Raw genomic sequence first — 20,244 nt, 5'->3', positions numbered from 1 at the left:
AAATGAACCACAAAATAATACCTTAAAAGCTATGAGCTTTTAAGTAGTAAATAAAAGTAGTAAATACTTACCTGACCATACTCACAGTACTCAAAGGATCACCTCGTTCCCTCCTCACCGAACTCCCTCAGTCACCTCTGCTCTCCCAATTCCTTTTCAACTCCCAGCTCCTCTCGCGCTCCTCTTCAACTCCCAACTCCTCTCGCCCTCCTTTTCAACTCCCGACTCCTCTCACACTCCTCTTCAACTCCCAACTCCTCTCGCCCTCCTTTTCAACTCCCGACTCCTCCCGCGCTCCTCTTCAACACCCAACTCCTCTCGCCTTCCTTTTCAACTCCCGACTCCTCTCGCGTTCCTCTTCAACTCCCAATTCCTCTCGCCCTCCTTTTCAACTCCCGACTCCTCTTGCGCTCCTCTTCAACACCCAACTCCTCTCACCTTCCTTTTCAACTCCCGGCTCCTCTCGCGCTCCTCTTCAACTCCCAACTCCTCTCAAGCTCCTCTTCAACTCCCGGCTCCTCTTGCTCTCCTCTTCAACTCCAAACTCCTCTCACCCTCCTTTTCAACTCCCAACTCCTCTCGCGCTCCTCTTCAACTCCCAACTCCTCTCGCCCTCCTTTTCAACTCCTGACTCCTCTTGCGTTTCTCTTCAACTCCCAATTCCTCTCGCGCTCCTCTTCAACTCCTGGCTCCTCTCGCCCTCCTTTTCAACTCCTGACTCCTCTGGCGCTCCTTTTCAACTCCTGGTTCCTCTTGCACTCCTTTTCAACTCCCAGCCCCTCTCGCACTCCTTTTCAACTGCCAACTCCTCTCGTGCTTCTCTTCAACTCCCAGCTCCTCTCGCACTTCTCCTCCCAGCCTCTTTGACCAGCTCTTGTAGCCACAGTATTTATATGGCTGGTCCAGTTCAGTTTTTGGTCAATGGTAACCCCCAACATGTTGATATTGGGGGATTCAGCGATGGTAATGACACTAAGTTTCAAGGGGAGATGTGGATTCTCTCTTGATGGAGATGCTCATTGCCTGGCATTTACGCGGCTTAAATGTTATCAGCCCAAGCCTGAATGTTGACCAGATCTTGCTGCATAAGGACATGGACTGCCTCAGTATCTGAGGTGTCATGAATTGTGCTGAACATTGTGCAATCATCAGCAAACATTCCTATTTCTGACTTCATGATGAAGGGAAAGTCATTGATGAAGCTGCTGAAGATGGTTGGGCCTTGGACACTACCCTGAGGAACTCCTGCAGTGATATCCTGCGACTGGGATGATTGACCTCCAGCAACCACAACCATCTTCTTGTGTGCTATGTATGACTCCAAATATTATGCCAGACCTTGCTTTTGCCCCTCTTATACCTACAGAAGGCATCAATAGCTAGCAATGAGATATGGGAATTCTGGATGTTATTTCGGGTTCCCTACCAAATAACTCTGAGGACTGTTGTGACATCCCACCATCAGCCCATGTGAGATGAGCTAACTCCAGACAATGAGGGGTATCATTGCAACTTTCCTGCTTATGTATTTATTAGTACCACAGCATTCATGCACTGGTCTTTTGGGATCCCTGATTTAACTTAGTGAGTGTTCATGCATTTTTAAAGGGCTTAACACATAACATAGTGTGCATGTAACATTTGTATCCACAGTTTATGCACTTATGCATTATTTAGAACAGAGTACCATATCTCCTGTGGTGTTGGTGAGCAAGAGGATAACTCACAGACAGTGTGCATGAAAATGCAAAACTTATAATATATCACAGACACATGGTGTGTTTTTCAAATGTTCTTTAAATCATTTTTAGTATGTTTTTCAATAAAAATAACAAAGTTAATTTCACAGTAACATGATTTTATATATGGCATTCTCTTTCATTTTTGTGCAGATCTTGAAAACTTCAAAGGGAAATCAAGAAATAATGTGTCCGTCCGAGAGGGACAAGGAGTGGTGTTGCTTTGTGGCCCTCCACCACATTCTACAGGTATTTATTATTACATTTCACCTGCTGACAGATTGGTTTGAGGAGGTCAGCATAATGGATCTGGCATTCCAACATTGCTTGGTGCAAAAATAGTGTGGCTCTGGGATTTGGGTACTGGAATTTGGGGTATAAGTCAGATGCATCAGGGTTATACCCATTTGAAAATACTTGATAGGTTCTGGTAGAAGTGGTAAACACAGCACAAATGATGGTGTAATGAGAGGGCACTACCCCCATCCTAGCAGTTCAGCTTTTATGGCACACTTGCACAGGATTTAAGTAAAGCTTATAGAACTGGTACCAGTTTTGACTGCTGAATTAGGAAATGGTTGAGTTCACAGGCTTTGGATGTCTGCAATATTAGTCTGAATCATCAGCTTTGGATGGAGTGGTTAGAAAAAAAAACTCATCCATACTCCTGAGAAGGAATTCTGTAACTTGCCTTTGAGCAGTTTCAGTTAGAGATCGATTTTGACCCTGATGTTGCTATAATGGGGTTTATGTAAGGCATTCCCATATATAGGTAAAACATAAGCAAGAAGAAGAGGAAATTACAAAGATCTTCAAGACAAGGGTACCCAGAAGGATAGCATGGCCAATTAGAAGATCTCCTTTCTAGCCAGGCCTGGATGCCAATTCATGTAGATGTCAAGACACAGAAACATATTATCTGTGTCCTGCATTGGTAAAGTAGTCTAAGTAATCTTTCTAGATCATACCACTCCTTCAATGATGTTTCAGAAGAAGGCTGCTTAAGGAGGCAGCAGTACAGTAAGGAGTCAAAGAAAGAACTGTGTTTCATTGATATCTGATCTCCAGACAGCCCCTAAGGCACAAAGAACAGGTTTATTTCACAATGCTGGGCTTGATATCTAATGTGGTTTTATTGTGCACATATATATATATATTTTTGTTGGTGCGCTTCTATCATGTCTACTTCTGGTGCCTATGTGCTGCTATTAAAGCTATTATGGGCTGTTGTGATATTTGTCAGGAATGTTGGTGGTGCTTTGCTGCACTGTGGTATCATGTATCACAATCTTCTACCAACTGATGTGACCGTCACTCGGGACTTCTGAGATCTGGAAAGGCACCTCAATAAGTTGCTTCATCACTGCAGGTGACAGACAACTTAGTCTTGTATTCTGATGTCCACATGGGAAGGCATCAAAGACACCTATCTGGAAAGATTATATCAGGTATCTACCTTCAAGAAAGTTTGGCTTTGCTGGGTACTGGAGAGAACGTAGAACTAACAATATCAGTTAGATCCTAAAGAACCTGAGAGATGTCAACCAAGATCTCTTAGAGGCTACCTTCCATCATTCTCTCTATGACTTAAGGATAATTGGTCAAAACATTATTTTGATGTCCTAACTGGTCTGGAAGCCTGTCTGTCAGGAGAGCAGTATGCCAAATGTTCCTGGTAATACCACCTACTCCAGATAGTACAGCCTTGTGCCAATTCCTTCTTTGATATTGACACTGTGATTGGCATTGGACTTAACTTTGAGCCCTGCCATCTGTCTCAAGTGTTGTGAGGTAGTCCTTAGCACCCCATGAGAGTGTCGTACTCGTGCAGCATCTTTTTAGTGCTATATCTCAGAGCTCTGAGTTCACAGGTGCTGGAGCCAAGACCTGACTTCTGCAAGGCACCTGCTCCCCATTGTCAGATTTATGTTTAACTCTGTTGCCACTGTGATGGTAATAAATAATGAGTATCATACATATATAAACACTGCAACAATTTTTTAGGAAAGGCCATTAAATATTTTACCTTAGCTGCTCTGTTGTGATCATTAAACTTCCTTCTGCACTACAGAGAATCAAGGATATGGCACTAATTGTGGACCACATTTTTAATGAGCCTCCGGCCCTGATCTTAAACAAACCCTCTCCTGCTCAGTTCTCCATTGGAGGTTTGCCATGCATTTCTTGGATTTGACTGCCTTCCTTATCACCCAAGTTATCTGCTTCCACCAGTGCTGCTTTACCTTGCTGGCAGACCAGGCCTCTAAATCTTCTGCAGATATTTTTGAATCGCCTTCTCCCACTTTACCAGCTTTCTTACTTCATTGCCTTCCTCAGCTCCCCAGCGCCTTCCTCAATTCCCCCAGCTTAATTATATCCCCCTCCCTCATGTCCCTTCTCCCAGGTATTTTCCAGTGTCCACTCTTCTGTCCATTCATGATTTATTTGGGGAATAATCCTCCGAAAATCACTATTTTCCAACTCAACCCCACAAGTGACATTGCAGGCTATCGTTGCACAGCCTGTACATTTGTTTGTATTTGAATTGACTGAGCTTACATGTCAGTAAGCGATGGTGGCTGAAGTTCCACTCTACCTCTGTTTCAATGGTGTAATCACACCTTCAGTTTTTCAGATGAATGATTCTCTGTCAACACGTGTAGCACTCCATTGGTGTAACAAAATTCAATTGCTGCAACATAGAACGGAAGACCTATCCATTAAAAAATTGTTTCATGAATACTGAATTAAAGAGGGCTTGGCCTGTGCACTTCAGTGAGTGCTTTCATCACTGGTTCCTGCTCTTGATAAACCCAAAGTTCAGGGGCATGTAATAGAGATCAGAAAAAGAAGGGAACTGACTTGGTCATAAAACTGGCCTCTGGTGTGAAATTTTGAATGCCTTCCAAGATTATGAAGAAATATTATTGAACAGATGTATTTATATATGCATAGAAATATATGCAAATAAATTGCAACAACTGTGAGATACTGTAGCAATAAATCCTAAATAAAGTTTCTAAAAAACACTTTTACTTATAATTCTGAATAGAAAGATGCATAGTGTGAAACCTCAGTTATATTTGATAAGCCCTGTAAGAACAATTCATTCTGGGAGATTTTCTTGTGTGCTCTTGCTCAACAAAATCAATTGTATATATTATGTGGAAAGAATGGCATCTGATAATTAGCTTCCAAGCACTTTTCATTGACATTTGTTCCTTTTGAACCTTACATTTTTTTTTAATTTCAGCATTCTTTCAAAATTATCATTGACATTTATATAGCTTTGATTTTTGAAGGAAATTTATGACTGCAATACCTTTCCATTGTAAATAGTTGGACTCTGTTACGGCACAGCATTTTCTGAAGATGGTACATCTTGTGGTATGAAGAAGCTTTGTTTCAAACTATGTTCCACATCCTCATGAATATCAAATTTTTCAGATTGGAAATTTACTGGAAATCTGATGAACTTAGGACATGGGCCAAATCAGCAAATGCATTAGTTAACTTAATGGGGTCTATCTTGGTTCCTGGATGCAGACCAGACAGTGTTAATCAGTTTGCAACTTTGTAACCATCAAATATTGTAATGCACACAGTAGATAATGAGTTATAAAATAACTGACAGCTTCAAATCACTGTATCAAAGCATGGAATTTGGTGTGTATTGAAGTGCACATTCATATATATTTGATGTTCGATCAGCAGTTTCTAAATGTGTGATATCGGAGAGGAGTTTAATGATATTTGGATGGGTGGTGAGGAGGGGGTTGGGAGGGTGTGGTGTGGGGGCCTGTCCACTGGCTGGAAAACTGGCAGCAACCCCACCATGAGCATTTCTGAGAGGTCTGATGGGATTTAATCCCTTCTGCCGCTGGGCTTCGTGGCTTCTGACAAATTCCACCCCACCCCTTCCCAGAAATCTTGCTGAAGGGTGGATGTAATGCCTCAAAGACCTGCTGGCCAATTAGAAACTGACGATTCTTCAGCACCAGCAGCGCCATAGGGAGAGATGGTCATTGCTAGTACTACAGTGTGCTATACCAGGAATCGTCACTGGAGCGCCAAGAAACAGGTGACTGGGGTGGGTTCACCAGGACCAGACAGAGGCTCTGGTAAGGAGGGTAAATGTAAAGGTCGTGGTGGGGTGGGGGGTGTCTTACTTCAGGCCCTTCCATTCCCAACAGCAGGTGCTTCTATTGGACAAAGAGTGGCTTCCCCTGCCAGGTCCCAGGCCTACATGCCAGGACTTTTCTGGTGGTAGGTCCACATGGTGGGGCCCCCACCTGTCCCTGGTTAAATACCAGCGGCAGCGGGATCAGGCCTTTAAGTTGCCCCTAAGTGACCACCTGCAGGCTTCAATTGGCTTCCAGGCTGAAGGCCATCTTTGAGCCTTCCCACCATGGACTAATTTGGAAGGAGCTGGGAAGGCAGCGGGATCTCTACCATGCACCTTGCCGCCTGATTACACCACAACTCCCTGGTTCCAAACCCACCACCAGGAGGGTATTGCTTTCTGCCCCAAGTCTCTTGTGTAGGCATGGAAATGTCATGGTAGGCTATCAAGGAATGAGTATTGAAAATAATTCTCCCCAGTGTTCTCTAAATCAATTCAAAAATTTCATGTATACATGTTCAAATTTTTATGGTTTTATTTTAAAATTTAATTATCTGGAGGCTACAGTGAGTGGGAGCTAGAATTCTGTAAGCATTGGGGATGTAAAGATGCCAGAAATAGCAGCAATAAGGGCCATCTCATATCTGGAAATCTACCAACCTCAGTGTCAGTTTTTGACTGAATCCTGAAAGCAGGAAATGTCTTTCCCAAACAGACCTGAAGTAATAAGACATACATTATCTTTCTGTTTTAAGAGATGCTTTAATCTGTTTTGTTTTAAAACAAATGCAAAGCAATGATATGATTTTATAATGGAGAATTCTATTGATTCATAATGGAAGAAATACATACATAAAATTTATAAAATTTGTAAAATCATAACATTTATAGAAGTACATTACATGGCCATTCAAAGTTGACTACATTAAGTGAAAAACAAATCAATTTATTCCAGCATTGTATGTTATTCACTACATTTACAATTTTGGTTAATATTTATGATATTCATATCATATCAAACATATAGCACTAGGGCCTTTACACAGTTTCCAGCCACTCGGTTTACTATGGTAGGAGGACCTTATACAGTGCATATATATATTCCAGAAGGAGGCAGATAATAAGCTCTTCCTCAACATGGAGTAGAATTTTGCCCTCGGTTGGCAGGCGGGCCCCACCGGCACGGCGGCAGGTGGGCAGCCGAACTCTGCTGCCGAAGTGGGCCCCGCCGCCATTTTAAGTGGGCGAGCCAATTAAGGCTCACCCATCAGCCTGCCTGATGGGAAGCGCTATGTGCTTCCTGTGCGGTAGGGGAGGGATTCCCCATCTGTCAAAGTGCGCTCTTTCGCGCATGCTAAGTGCTGTCTCAGGGAAATCAGTTAAAGTGTTACAAAGTTTAAAAATAGAAAAATAAAAAAATTATTAACACGTCCCCCTCATGTGACAATGTCACATGAGATGGGACATGTTAATAAATATCACATAAAATTTATTAAAGTTTTTAAAAACGGACATGAAACCTCATCCCGCCAATGGATGAGGTTTCATGTATTATCAGAAGCCCGCTGGGGCTCTTGGCCTGCCCGCCAGCCTTAAGGTTGGACGGGCAGTGTCTTTAATTATCTTAATTACTCTGTCAATGGCCTCAATTGGCCATTGGCAGGTCGGCGGGTGGACAGCTGATTTCGCTGTCTGCCCACCTTCCTAAAGATTTAAATAGACCAGGATGATGTTGGGGTGTCCTCCCGACTTCATCCCGCGTCATTTTCCCATCGGTGAGCGGGCCCCGCCCCCAAATCACCGACAGGAAAATTCAGGCCATGGATGGAGTTTTCTGTGCTCACTGGTGGTGGGCGTGTTTGCCGGCATCAGTAGAAAATACACCAAGAAGGCTTCACGACGTTGTGAAGCCAGTTTGCAATTGTCCGTTCTGCACGTCAATGGTGGGCAGCGTTTCCTGCCGTCGGACGTCGGGAACTTCATTGTAATACATCTGCATGTCATTACAAGCCCAGCTCACCAGAATCATCCCCCACGCTGGATCATCCGAGCGTCATGCCGACGTGTTTCACAACTGTACATAAGTGACATGCATCTGGCGGGCTGCACTTCGCTCAGGATTTCAAGGTTTGTTTGCCTACCTTGCTTTGGGCATCACTCCCTGTCATCAGCGTCAGGCTTTGCCAACAGCCCCAGATCACTTTTAGGTGGGTTCACGAGCAGGTCTCTACCTACCAGACCAGCCGTGAGTTGGGGGTAGCTTTTCAATGGCTGCAGGGCTAGGGCTTGCTAGGGGAATGGGGAGAAATGGCCTCAGGCAAGGGGAGAGGCTGCAGGGCAAGGGCTGTACTGGGAAAGGGGAGTATCCCAGGGTGTGTGGGAGGGCCCAAGTTGATCTGTGCAAGTAACTTCAAGATGGTGAGGGCTGAAGAGGCAGTCTCCAGAGGAGATGAGGCCAGATGGAGATGTGAGGGTGTGTGTGAGAGTGTGAGTGGTGATGTCCCTTAAGCTGGCAGTGAGTGAGATGCCAGTGAATGTGTGACAGGCTTATGAATGTATGAGTTTAGAGTGCTGAGATGGTTTCCTTACCTCAGTGACATAGATGAAATCATTCATCCTCTTTCTGCATTGGATGGCCAACCTCTTCTGTGCAGCATTGGCACTGATCACCATTGCCATTGCCTACCAAGGTGGGACTGCTGGACCTCCTGCAGCCAGAGCGAGGGTTGAGGACATCACGACAGGCCTCCATGGCATCCAAAAGACATTCCAGGGATGCATTATTCAATCGGGGGCAGGTCGTCTTCTTGCCTTTCGGGACCATGTCTTCTCTGCAGCAGTCCTGGGCCAGAAGCACTGAGAGATGTGCGCGCGGATGCACTTTAAATATGGCATTCGGCGTGAGGAAGCAGCAAAGTGATGGCCTGGTGGGCAAATGAGAGCCCATCCACCATCAAAATGGTGAGTTTCTCGGGAACGCATGATTACTGAGGCAGGATTGGGATGATGTGGCAAGAAATGCCGTCATTGCGGCCGACCGGTAATACGTTCTTTTTTCTGCCTTCTCCCGCATTAAGTGCGAATCTGGGATGATTCCGCCCTTGGAGTGCGTGAGACTTCAGGCGAGCAGGAAGGATGTGACAGGGAAAACCTTTCTTGCCACTAGGCAAGCTACGCCCTGGAGCTTGTTGAAAGTTCTGACAATTCTGCCAGTCTGCTCAGGGAACCAAGCAACAGCATAGACTATTTCTTTTTGCTGCAGGGTCTTCAGGGTGTTACATGCGGATCACTGCCCATTGGAATTGTTGTCAAAGGTGTTTTTCTGCATAAACGTTTAGATGAGGGACAGGTGCTTCAGCATGGTCACAGATCAATGAAAGCTATGAATGTTGTGACTTCTACCCAGGACACAATGCAGTGATATATGACTTACTACTACTCTTAGGGCACTCAGTGCAGAGGCTGATGGAGAAAAGCAGTAAATATACCTTGGTGAGGAAATTTTTCATGGTACTTTGTGATTGGTGGAGGACAAGGATTTAAAGCAGGGAAGAAAGGAAGAACAAGGAAGGATACAAGTGTTTTGCCCCTACCATCCCATTAAAGAACAGATACAGATCTCAAGAAACAGCAGATATTAGTTTCTGATCTGTCCACATGTGGGATTGCCTTAATAGTAATCAATGGTATTATTAGTCCTGGGTAAAGATAAGAATTTGACACTTTTGGCTTTTGATTTTCCAGAAGCTAAGATTAATTTTTGTTGCTGCGTTATTCTTCAGTGCCAGAAAGGTAACCTCGTAACCAATCCAATGGAATCAATGGCCGGGATTTTCTGGCCCCATTGTACCGGGACCCACTGCAGGAGATTCAGCAGCCCAACCAAACCATTGACTTTTGGCAGGACCAGATGATCCCGGCTGTGGATGGAGCCAGAAAATCCTGCCCAATGTTGCTGTAATTCATTGAGCAACTGCTCAAGTTGATATTTTCAAGACCTTTAAAAAAAATTCATGTATCAAATATTCAATTGCAGCTCTTAAAATGGCATAAGATACATACTTGGACAGGAAAATATTTTAGGGCTATGGGGAAAGACTGACTCGTGGGTCCGACTTGATAGCTGTATCAAAGAGCTGGCATGGGAATGATGGGCTGAATTGCCTTCTTCAGCGCTATAAAGTTCCATATAGCCCTATAACAAACTTATTTTCATCTCATGTAAAACAACCAAAATGTTTATCACCTATGGAGAAGGTTAAGGTTCAAGTACTTGAAATTTAGAAGCTACCATATCATTGAAGTTAGTATTGTCCAGTGCAAGTCAATATTTTCAGGTGAGAGAGGAAAATTGGGACAAGAATAGCTATTAGAAGGTGTGCTTCTTCCACAGATTGCATATCATCCATTCTCTTATGGATTTTATCGAGCCCATTTAGTGGTAATAGATGTTGTTTGCCAGTTGATTAAATCATAATTAAAGAATACAAATTTTACATAATTAGAAAAAAATTACATTTTTTGTAATCATTTTGACATGTTGATGTGCCTGCAAGGGTAATATTTATTACCCATTCCTAGTTGCCCATGAAAGGGTGCTTCTGAGTCTTCTTAAACTCCTGCAGTCTGTGTGATAATTGTGCTACCACAATGATGTTAGATAGGGAATGCTAGGACTTTGACCCAGTGACAAAGAAGGAAAGGTGATAAATGCTTATGTAAAGATGGTGTACTTTTTCAGCACCTTCAACATCGTAAAACATCCCAAGGTGTTTCTCAGGATTGTTTCAAACAAAATTTAACATTGAGCCAGATAAGGATATGTTACCACTGAAAACCAAAAGCTTGCTCAAAGACGTAAATTTTAAGTTGGATCTTAAAAGGTAAAGAGGGAGAGATGTGGTGAGGTTCAGAGAGGGAATTCCAGAGTTTAGGGTCTTGCCAATGGACGTACTTGGATGCAGTGTTGTTTCACTGAGCATGCTAGGTGCTGAAGGTCACAGATTTGGAAGTAGCTGCCAAAGAAGCCTGGGCTACTTGCTGCAGTGCATCCTTTAGATGATACACTGATAGTGGAGGGAGTTAATTTTAAACCAATGGATGGGGTGTCAATCAGGAAGATTGTTTTGACCTGGATTGTGTTGACCTTCTTGGGCGTTAATGGAACTATATCCATTTAGGCAAGTGGAGAGTAATCTATCATACTCCTGTTTTGTTCCTCATAAGTAATGGAGAGACTTTGGGCAACTAGTAGGTGAGTACCACTCAGCAATGGTAATCCTATTCAATGTGAAGGAGCAGCAGCTATGCTCTGTCTTAATGAAGATAGTCACTGCCCAGAGACATTAGAAAAACAAACCTTCACACAGAGTGTGGTGAGAATAATGAATTAGCTACCACAGGATCCAGATAGTCTTTTAAAAAAATAGCTAATTGCGTGAAAAGGAAATAAGACAGGATATGGGAAGTAGATGGTCATGTGGAGAAAAAAGACTAACAAACATGATGGACCAAAAGCTATGTTTCTCTGCTGTAACATTTGATAATTCTATGAACCTCCCCAATTCACTTTGATGAAGCCCGTAGTGTTGCACAGAACAAAGTATGTCTTCAGAAGGCAGGGTAGAAAACTAAGTCTAGTCATTAAATGTTCATACAGCGTCTCTTTTATTTACAAGCATAAAATTAACTGAAAGTCATTTATACTTCCATATTTACTTTAAACCATTCATGATTCAGCATTTGCTAGCCTCAGATAATTGCTTGAACCATGAGGAGAAAATGCTTTATGCAGGATTCAATAAAGTACAAAGGCTTTCCCCAAATTTCAGAGAGCTCATTCAAGTGACCTTTCTGGTTTATTGTTTAGTTATTTAAATTGTGTGGGGTTTGGGGGTTCTGGCTGGTGAATGAAATGAAAGGGGACATTGTGCAAATTTATTTTGATGGGTTTTGTAAAACAGTATGTCATACCCAGCAAGCGGTATACTGCCTGTTAACTGAGAATGACAGCATATATAGTGTATTTTCACATTTTACAGGTATTTCATTGAATGATTTATGACATTTTGTCATCCTGGAACTTAGCCAAAAATGTCCTGTAGAGAATAATTATTTAACTATGTAAATTAATTCAGAGCGTATTTTAATTCTACTGATGGTTTTAGTGTTAGGAATTTTAGTTGTGGCAAATAGTTTGAATCAATCTGCACAAATGATGTTTTAATGAGAATTGTTTTTGAAATTAATATTGTGTTCTGTTAATCAGTTGCATTAATTTAAAATATGATATTTCTTATGCCATCAGTTAGTAAGTTTGGCAGTTAAATAATAAGATACTCTATTTCACTGAGGTCATCATCATTTACTCATTAGTAAGATGACAGATGTAGACATTCTATTTCACTCTAAGTTTCTGACATTTCAGACCAAATCAAGTTACAGACTATTTCCTTCTTGTACAATGGACAGAGAAACATTGTCTTAAACTCATATTTTCTTAAAATGCCCTGAAATCTTGCTTTCCAATTACAACTTACCTATGGTGTTCTGTAGTGATGGTTACGCAATAGTCTTTTTGCAATCTTTGGTGCCATTTTTATGTTATTTTTTTTTACTCACTACAGTCCCTGAAAGGAATATCATGATATGGTAAAAATGCTGCCATTTTTAGTTAAAAACATAGGTCAGGAATTTTCATGTAACTGCTCCCTCTCTGCCACTGTAACATCGCGGGAAGTGAGCTAGAATCCCTTGTTTACGAGTGTAAGTGGGTTTCTACTGTACTGCTGGCTAAGATATAGCCACAGAGTGAGAACAGTTCATAGAAATTCCTAGAGAGAATGTTATTACATATTTATGTGTGTAATTGACTGTAATTAGATACAGGAGTCATATGATATCCACAGACCAATCAGCCTTCAGTTTTAATATCATCTGAACTCTCAGCTTAAATCACAGTACCCACACATTGCCAACACAATTGTTGTTTACAAATTGTTACTTCTGAGATTTAAATAATAATGAGCTAATTTGAAACAAATCAATTAAATTGGACTTTGATAACATTACTGAAAAGTGGTCAATAGCATGTTTACTTTATTATATTAGCCAGGGTGAACGTTTAGATATTTAAATAATTAATAGGGACATGCCAAAATAGGCAATAAGAAATATGCTTGTCACATATTATGTCTACAGGTTTTGAAGAGGTATCCATACACAATATTCTATAAATGATTGTCAGCTTGCAATGATTTCTAACCCTGCTCGTTATTTCCAAACCCTGACAATTCCACCAGTAGAGTGATAGGAGTACTCAGTAGAGTATACCGCATTCATACCAGAGATTATTCTCCTTCTTTTATAAAAGTTGCAGCAAATAGCCTTGAAGAAAATAAACCTACAGGCAAGATGAGCTGAGCACTCGCCAAAAGGTACCTTTAAGGAAAATTTTAATAATTTCAAAAGCTGAATTTTAAACATTTCACCAAGACTTCTTTGATTGCACCTCTGCCCATATGAAGGGCATGGATGGACAAGTTCAACTCCCAAGTCACACACCATCCTGATTTGGAAATATATCACTGTTCTTTTGTTGTTGGATCAAAATCTTGGAACTCCCTCCCTAACAGCACTATGGGCATACCTACACCATATAGACTGCAGTGGTTCAAGAAGGCAGCTCACCACCACCTTGTCTAGAGCAATTAGGGACGGCCAATAAATGCTGGCCTTGCCAGCGACAACAACATCCCATGAATGAATAAATTTGAAAAGTATCCCAGTGATTTTTTTTCTTGTAAAGCACAGCCATTTGGGTTGAAAAGCTGATATCAATTTAAAAACATGATGGTGACACGTATCTGGAGAAGGTATGAGAAAGCTCTTGGAGTTCATTGGAACAGCTGTTTCATTCCTCTCACATAAGATGTGCTACTCAAATCAGCAGTAAGAAGTTAAATACTGTTCAAATTATAAACTGTCCCTTTCAAGTTGCGAAGAAAACAGCTCAACAGCAATAAAAATAGTGATAATGATTTTACTTAGCTAGATGGCAAAGTAGGTTAACACATTATACTCTCATTTCCAAGACTTTTACCTCTGAGTTTCAATTCAGTTCAAAATAATTGTCTGAAAGTTTTCCCTCTGTAAGGGTCGTGCAGTAGTAAGGATAACATGGACAGAGAGTTTAAGCAGTCTGATCCCAATTGCTAAAAGTGCATTTCACGCCATAAACTATATAGAAATTTGGTTTGTCTATTTTAACTACTTGCGACATCAGTCAGTTTCCCCCCAAGGACATGGATTGTCACAATCAAATGGCTCTTCAGCATATTAATGGGTCTCATATTAGAACTGAATGACTCTAATTGGCTGTTTATTCTATTTTTGTCATTTATAGTGCCTCTGCTCCTGAGCAGAATCCGGTTCACATTTAGGAAACTATTTTGGTGATTTCATACTATGACGATTCTATAACAGCAAAGACATTCAAATAAGCAAAGAAACTGAAAGGGTCCTTTAATTTATTAACAGGTTCCCTCACCATCGCTCCCTTCCTTTTTAGGACATGGTGTTTGTGGCATCATTATATGGCAGAAACTACAATTTCAGAACAATTATTTTGGTACAAGAAGCGTACTGTAAATCTCTGGTGCGATACCAGAAAGTTAAGGACATCAAACCAATTTTATTAATTAAAAACAAAAAACTGCGGATGCTGGAAATCCAAAACAAAAACAGAATTACCTGGAAAAACTCAGCAGGTCTGGCAGCATCGGCGGAGAAGAAAAGAGTTGATGTTTCGAGTCCTCATGACCCTTCAACAGAACTGAGTAATATTAGGAGAGGGGTGAAATATAAGCTGGTTTAAGGTGGGGGGGTGGGGGGATTGAAGTGGGGGCCACTTTCTCCCTCCACCCCCCCCCCCCCCCCCCCCCCCCCAACCCACCTTAAACCAGCTTATATTTCACCCCTCTCCTAATATTACTCAGTTCTGTTGAAGGGTCATGAGGACTCGAAATGACAACTCTTTTCTTCTCCGCCGATGCTGCCAGACCTGCTGAGTTTTTCCAGGTAATTCAATTTTATTAGTTGCTGGTTTTAGGAGATCAAACTAATTTTCATGATTGCACATTTAATAGGATGTGAAGGTTTTCTTCCAAAACCCTTGGATCCATAATGTTCTTGATTTTTGGGCTTTGGAAGCTAAGTAATTTGTTCATATTTTTTTATTTAAGTTTATATTAAATTAGCCACTATCTCCAGCAGGTAATCTGAAGTACAGTTGTGATGTTGAGCTGCTAAGAAGACATTTGTTTTCAACTTAACCTGTCCCTGGCCCTGAATTTGCGCTTTTCTCTAGTTTTTATCTTATCTCATCCCATGCCTTCTCCAAGTTCATCTTGTCCACCTCCTGCTCGCTCGACATTATTCCCACTAAACTGCTGACCACCCAACTTCCCTCCTGGTCCTAATGTTAGCTGATGTTGTTGGCAGTTCACTCTCTTCGTGTCTCTCTCTTATAAATCTGTCATCATCATAAATGTACCCTTGAATTGATTTTTTGTGGTGCGTGGCTGGTGCATTTAAGAGCACAGGCCCTTTAAATCTTGTTGCACAACTGCGCAGGCATGATGTTATCTTAAAGCTGATAATCAGCCCGCAACCTACATGGGAACTTTTGAGTTGCTGCACAGGTACATGCTACTCAGCCAAGAGGGAACATCGGTCATCACCACTTTCCTCAAAAGCTCAACCCTTGACCCCATCACCCTTTCAAATTGCCACTCCATCTACAATCTTCCCTTCCTCACAAAGGTCTTGAACATGTTATCTTTCCCGGAACTCCATGTTTGAATCCCTCCAATCAGGTTTCCACCCCTGCTACAGCGCCAAAATAGCTCTTATTGAAGTCACAAATGAAAATCTTTGTGTGTCTGTGTGAAAGTCCTCCTGTCTATTCTTCCTTGCCCTTCTCAGCCTATTTACAATCTTTTTTTTATTCATTCAGGGGATTTGGGCATCACTGGCTAGGCCACATTTATTACCCATCCCCCATTGCCCTTGTTCAGAAGGCATTTAAGAATCAACCACATTGCTGTGGGTCTGGAGTCACATGTAGGCCAGACCAGGTAAGGACAGCAGATTTCCTGATGGGTTTTTACAACAATCGACAATGGTTTCGTGGTCATCATTAGACTTTTGATTCCAGTTTTTTTATTGAATTCAAATTTCACTATCTGCCGTGGCAGGATTTGAACCTGGGTTCCCAGAGCATTACCCTGGGTTTCTGGATTACTAGTCCAGCAACAATACCACTACGCCATCGCCTCCCCGTAAAAAAAAAATTGAATTTTTCCTGGATTTGTGTGTCATTCTTGCACGTCCTTGCCTTTAACCTGGTTGACCACACTATTCTACTCCACTATATCTTTCTACTGTTGTACAGCTGGGTGAGACTGGACTCACTTGCTTCCATTCTTATGTACCCAATTGTAACCAGAGTAACACTTGGATTGGGCTTCTCTTTCCATTCCCTCACTGTCATATCTGGTGACCCAGAAGGGTCTATCCTATTTTTCATTTATGTGCTGCCCTTTGGCATCATCCAAAAATGTAGCATGGGATTTCATGTGCACTGATGCACCCACCTCTACCTCACTGACACCTCTCTTGATACCTGCGCTGTTGCTAAGTTATCAGATTGCTTATTTGACGAGCAGAAAATTCCTCCACTTAAATATTGGGAAGAACAAAGTAATTGTCTTCAGTCCCCGTCACCAATTCTATTTCCTAGCTACTTATTTATTTATTTATTCATTTACGGGATGTGGGCATCGCTGGCTAGGTGAGTATTTATTACCCATCCCTAGTTGCCCTTGAGAAGGTGGTGGTGAGCTGCCTTCTTAAACAGCTACAGTTCCAGTGGTGTAGGTACACCCACAGTGCTGTTAGGAAGGGAGTTCCAGGATTTTGACCCAGCAACAGCAAAGGAACATGATATATTTCCAAGTCAGAATGGTGAGTGGATTGCAGGGCAACTTCCAGGTGTTGATGTTCCCACGTATCTGCTGCCCTTGTCCTTCTGGATGACAGCGGTTGTGGGTTTGGAATGTACTGTCTAAGGAGTTGGTGAGTTTCTGCATTGCATCTTGCAGATAGTACACACTGCTGTTACTGTTCGTCAGTGGTGGAGGGGGTGAATGTTTGTGGGTAGAGTGCAATCAAACGGGCTGCCTTATCCTGGATGGTGTCAAGCTTCATAAGTGTTGTTGGAGCTGTACTCACCCAGACAGGTGGAAAGTATTCCTTCACACTCCTGACTTGTGCCTTGTAGATGGTAGACAGGCTTTGGGGAGTCAGGAGGTGAGTTACTCACCACAGGATTCCTAGCCTCTGCTCTTCCAGCCACAGTATTTATGTGGCTAGTCCAGTTCAGCTTCTGGTCAATGGTAACACCCAGCTTGTTGATAGTGGGGGATTCAACGATGGTAATACCGTTGAATGTCAAGGAGCAATGGTTAGATTCTCTCTTGTTGGAGATGGTCATTTCCTGGCACTTTTGTGGCACAAATGTTACTTGCCAATTGCCAGCCCAAACCTGGATATTGAACAGGTCTTGCTGCATTTGGACATGGACTGCGTGAGTATCTGGGGAATCGTGAATGGTGCTGAACATTGTGTAATCATCAGTGATCATCCCCACTTCTGACCTTATGATGGAAGGAAGGTCATTGATGAAGCAGCTGAAGATTGTTGGGTCTAGGACACTACCCTGAGGAACTCCTGCAGTGATGTCCCGGAACTAAGACGACTGACCTCCAACAACCACAGCCATCTTCCTCTCTGTTAGGTATCACTTCAAACAGCGGAGCGTTTCCCCCGATTCACATTGACTCCAGTTTTGCTCGGGTTCCTTGATGGCATACATTATTAAATGTTCCCTTGATGTCATGGACAGTCACTCTCACCTCACCTCTTGAGTTCACCTCTTTTGTCCATGTTTGTACCAAGGCTGTAATGAGGTCAGAAGCTGAGTGATCTTGGCGGAACCCAAACTGAGCTCAGTGAGCAGGCATTGCTAAGCAAGTGCCACTTAATAGCAATGTTGATGACCCCGTCCATCACCTCACTGATGATCGAGAATAGACTGATGGGCGGTAATTGGCTGGGTTGGATTTGTCCTGCTTTTTGTGCACAGGACATTCCTGAGGAATTTTGCACATTGTCGGGAAGATGCCTATGCTGTAGCTGTTCTGAAACAGTTTGGCTAGGGGTGCAGCAAGTACTGAGTGCATCCCTCCTGCTGGCAACTGTCTGTGGATAAACCAGACTGTTTGCACTCTTGGTGTCAAATTTGACCCCAAGGTGAGCTTCCAACTCCAGATCTGCCCCATCACTATGACCTTAACGTTGCTTGACTCAGCCCCTACCTCAACTCACCTGCTGCTGAAATCTTCATCTGTAACTTTGTTCACTCCAGACTTGGCTGTTGCAGCACCCTCCTGGCTGGCCTCTCCACACCCAACTTGAGCTCATCCAAAACTCTGCTGCTCATGTCCTTATTCGCACCAAGTCCCATTCACCCATCACACCAGTGCTTGCTGACCTCCATTGACTCCCAGTCAAGCAACCTTTTTTTAAAATTCTTTAAAATGATTTTAAAATTCTGATCCATAATTTCAAATTCCTTTCATGACCTTTCGCCACCCTAGCATTGCAATCTTCTTCAACCCCACAACTCTCTGAGATATTTGCACTCATTTAATTTTGTCCTATTCAGCATCAATTTTAATTACTCTCCCATCAGTGGCTGTCTTCAGCTGCCTAGACCCTAAGCACTGTAATACCCTCCCTAAACCTTCTCACCTGTCCATCTCTTTCTTCCTTTATGATGCTCCTTAAAGCCTACTTTTTTGACCAAGCTTTTGACTATTTTGCCTAACATCTCTTTATGTGGTGTAAAGTCAAGTTTTGCTTTATATAGGACCTGTGAAGATCCTTGCAACATTTTATTACATTAAAAGCTCTACACAAGTACAAATTGTTGTTGTTAACTTTTCTCTTTCAGACCGCTGCTTACTATTCCCTGTGAGAAAATTATCTAAGTCGGCTCACCCTCTGCTTAGAAGCTAAGTGGAATGGGTGGTTTCTGTGGATTGATAGTTGATTATCAATATCCTGGAAACAAGCCAGATTATCCTGATCAGACAACTCAGCAAGAAATGACTGATTTAAATTCTTTTGTTTTAAATGCTTTGGTACATTGACCAAATTGCAGTCTGGCGGATAGAAATTAGATGTAAGACTTACACATCTTGCAAAATGTCCCTCTTCATTTTCCTTTTTAATAGTGCAAACCAGGTGTGGTTTACCAACTCACTGGGTTAAAATGCTGCATTTGAACCGTTATCTGCAATATGAAATTGAAATAGATTTAGGTTTACTTATATTAAAGCAGGTAAAAATTAAAACCTGAATTTTTTTTGAAAAACCCACTGATGATTAGGTGTTAACCTCATGATTTTATGTCTTAATCCTGGGTTTACATAGAATCATAGGGCAGAATTTTATGCCTTGCGAGCGTTCCGACGTCATCTCGCACGCGCGCAATCTTCAGGTCAGCATGCACATGCGGGTGTCAGAGCTGTGCCCGCCATCAATTAAAAGGCCACTTAAGGCTATTAGAAAGGCAATTGATCCTGATTTTACGTTGCCTGGGTGATTTTGGGCTCGGCACATGGGCAAAACAGGCAGGCGGGCAGCCCACGTTTTTCAAAATTTCATCCAAGGGTGGGATAAAAAGGGTCATCAGCATTGTCAGTGTGAGTAGTGAGGAGTTTAGGAGATAGTTTGCTGCTAGTTGCGTTTTTGAAGTTGATAGCTTCATCTCTATTCTGAGCTTCATTCTTAGCATTTCCAGGTTTCATTTCAGGACTCATTGGTGTCTCCAAGGCCCCTGGAGGATTTGACTGTGTGGATCCCTCCAGGTATCAGACAACCTTTTTTTACCCTGGTAAGGGGGATTGTGGTTTCCACTGGAGGCACCTCCCCTGAGGAGAAAGAGAGGGAAAGGAGGACAGGTGTCCCAATGCAGCTTCCAGAGGAGCAGCCTGTGGGAGGAAAGGTGCAGGGCCAGCAAGTAGTCCAAGGTGGAGGGGCCGCAGAAGACATCACTATCCTGCTGCCAGGGTTTACAGGCAGTGATGCAGCTACCTCAATATGTCCGAGGTGCAATGCTGAAGGAGGCTCCCCCTCTCCAGGGAGACTGTGACCTCCATTTGTCATATGATTGGGCTTGAGACACCTCCAACTGTGTGGGTGGAAACCCCATGCCAGTGGCACTGATGGCCACAGTGGCTCTCAACTTCTATGTCT

General features: G+C 42.5%; 1 protein-coding gene across 4 annotated transcripts in view; it reads left to right on the top strand.

Annotated features, from left to right (window-relative positions):
* LOC144681763 (contactin-4-like) overlaps nucleotides 1-20,244 on the top strand; it is a 1,677,954-nt gene that overhangs the window by 662,463 nt on the left and 995,247 nt on the right. For all 4 annotated transcript variants that reach the window (XM_078543733.1, XM_078543732.1, XM_078543731.1 and 1 more), the window contains exon 5: nucleotides 1,893-1,988. In XM_078543733.1, the coding sequence (XP_078399859.1) occupies nucleotides 1,893-1,988 (96 nt within the window). The remainder of the gene's footprint in view (nucleotides 1-1,892; nucleotides 1,989-20,244) is intronic.

This window comes from Cetorhinus maximus, chromosome 6 (assembly GCF_964194155.1).
Source record: "Cetorhinus maximus chromosome 6, sCetMax3.hap1.1, whole genome shotgun sequence".
Classification (NCBI taxonomy): Eukaryota; Metazoa; Chordata; class Chondrichthyes; order Lamniformes; family Cetorhinidae; genus Cetorhinus; species Cetorhinus maximus.
This window is presented reverse-complemented; position numbering and strand designations above follow the sequence as displayed.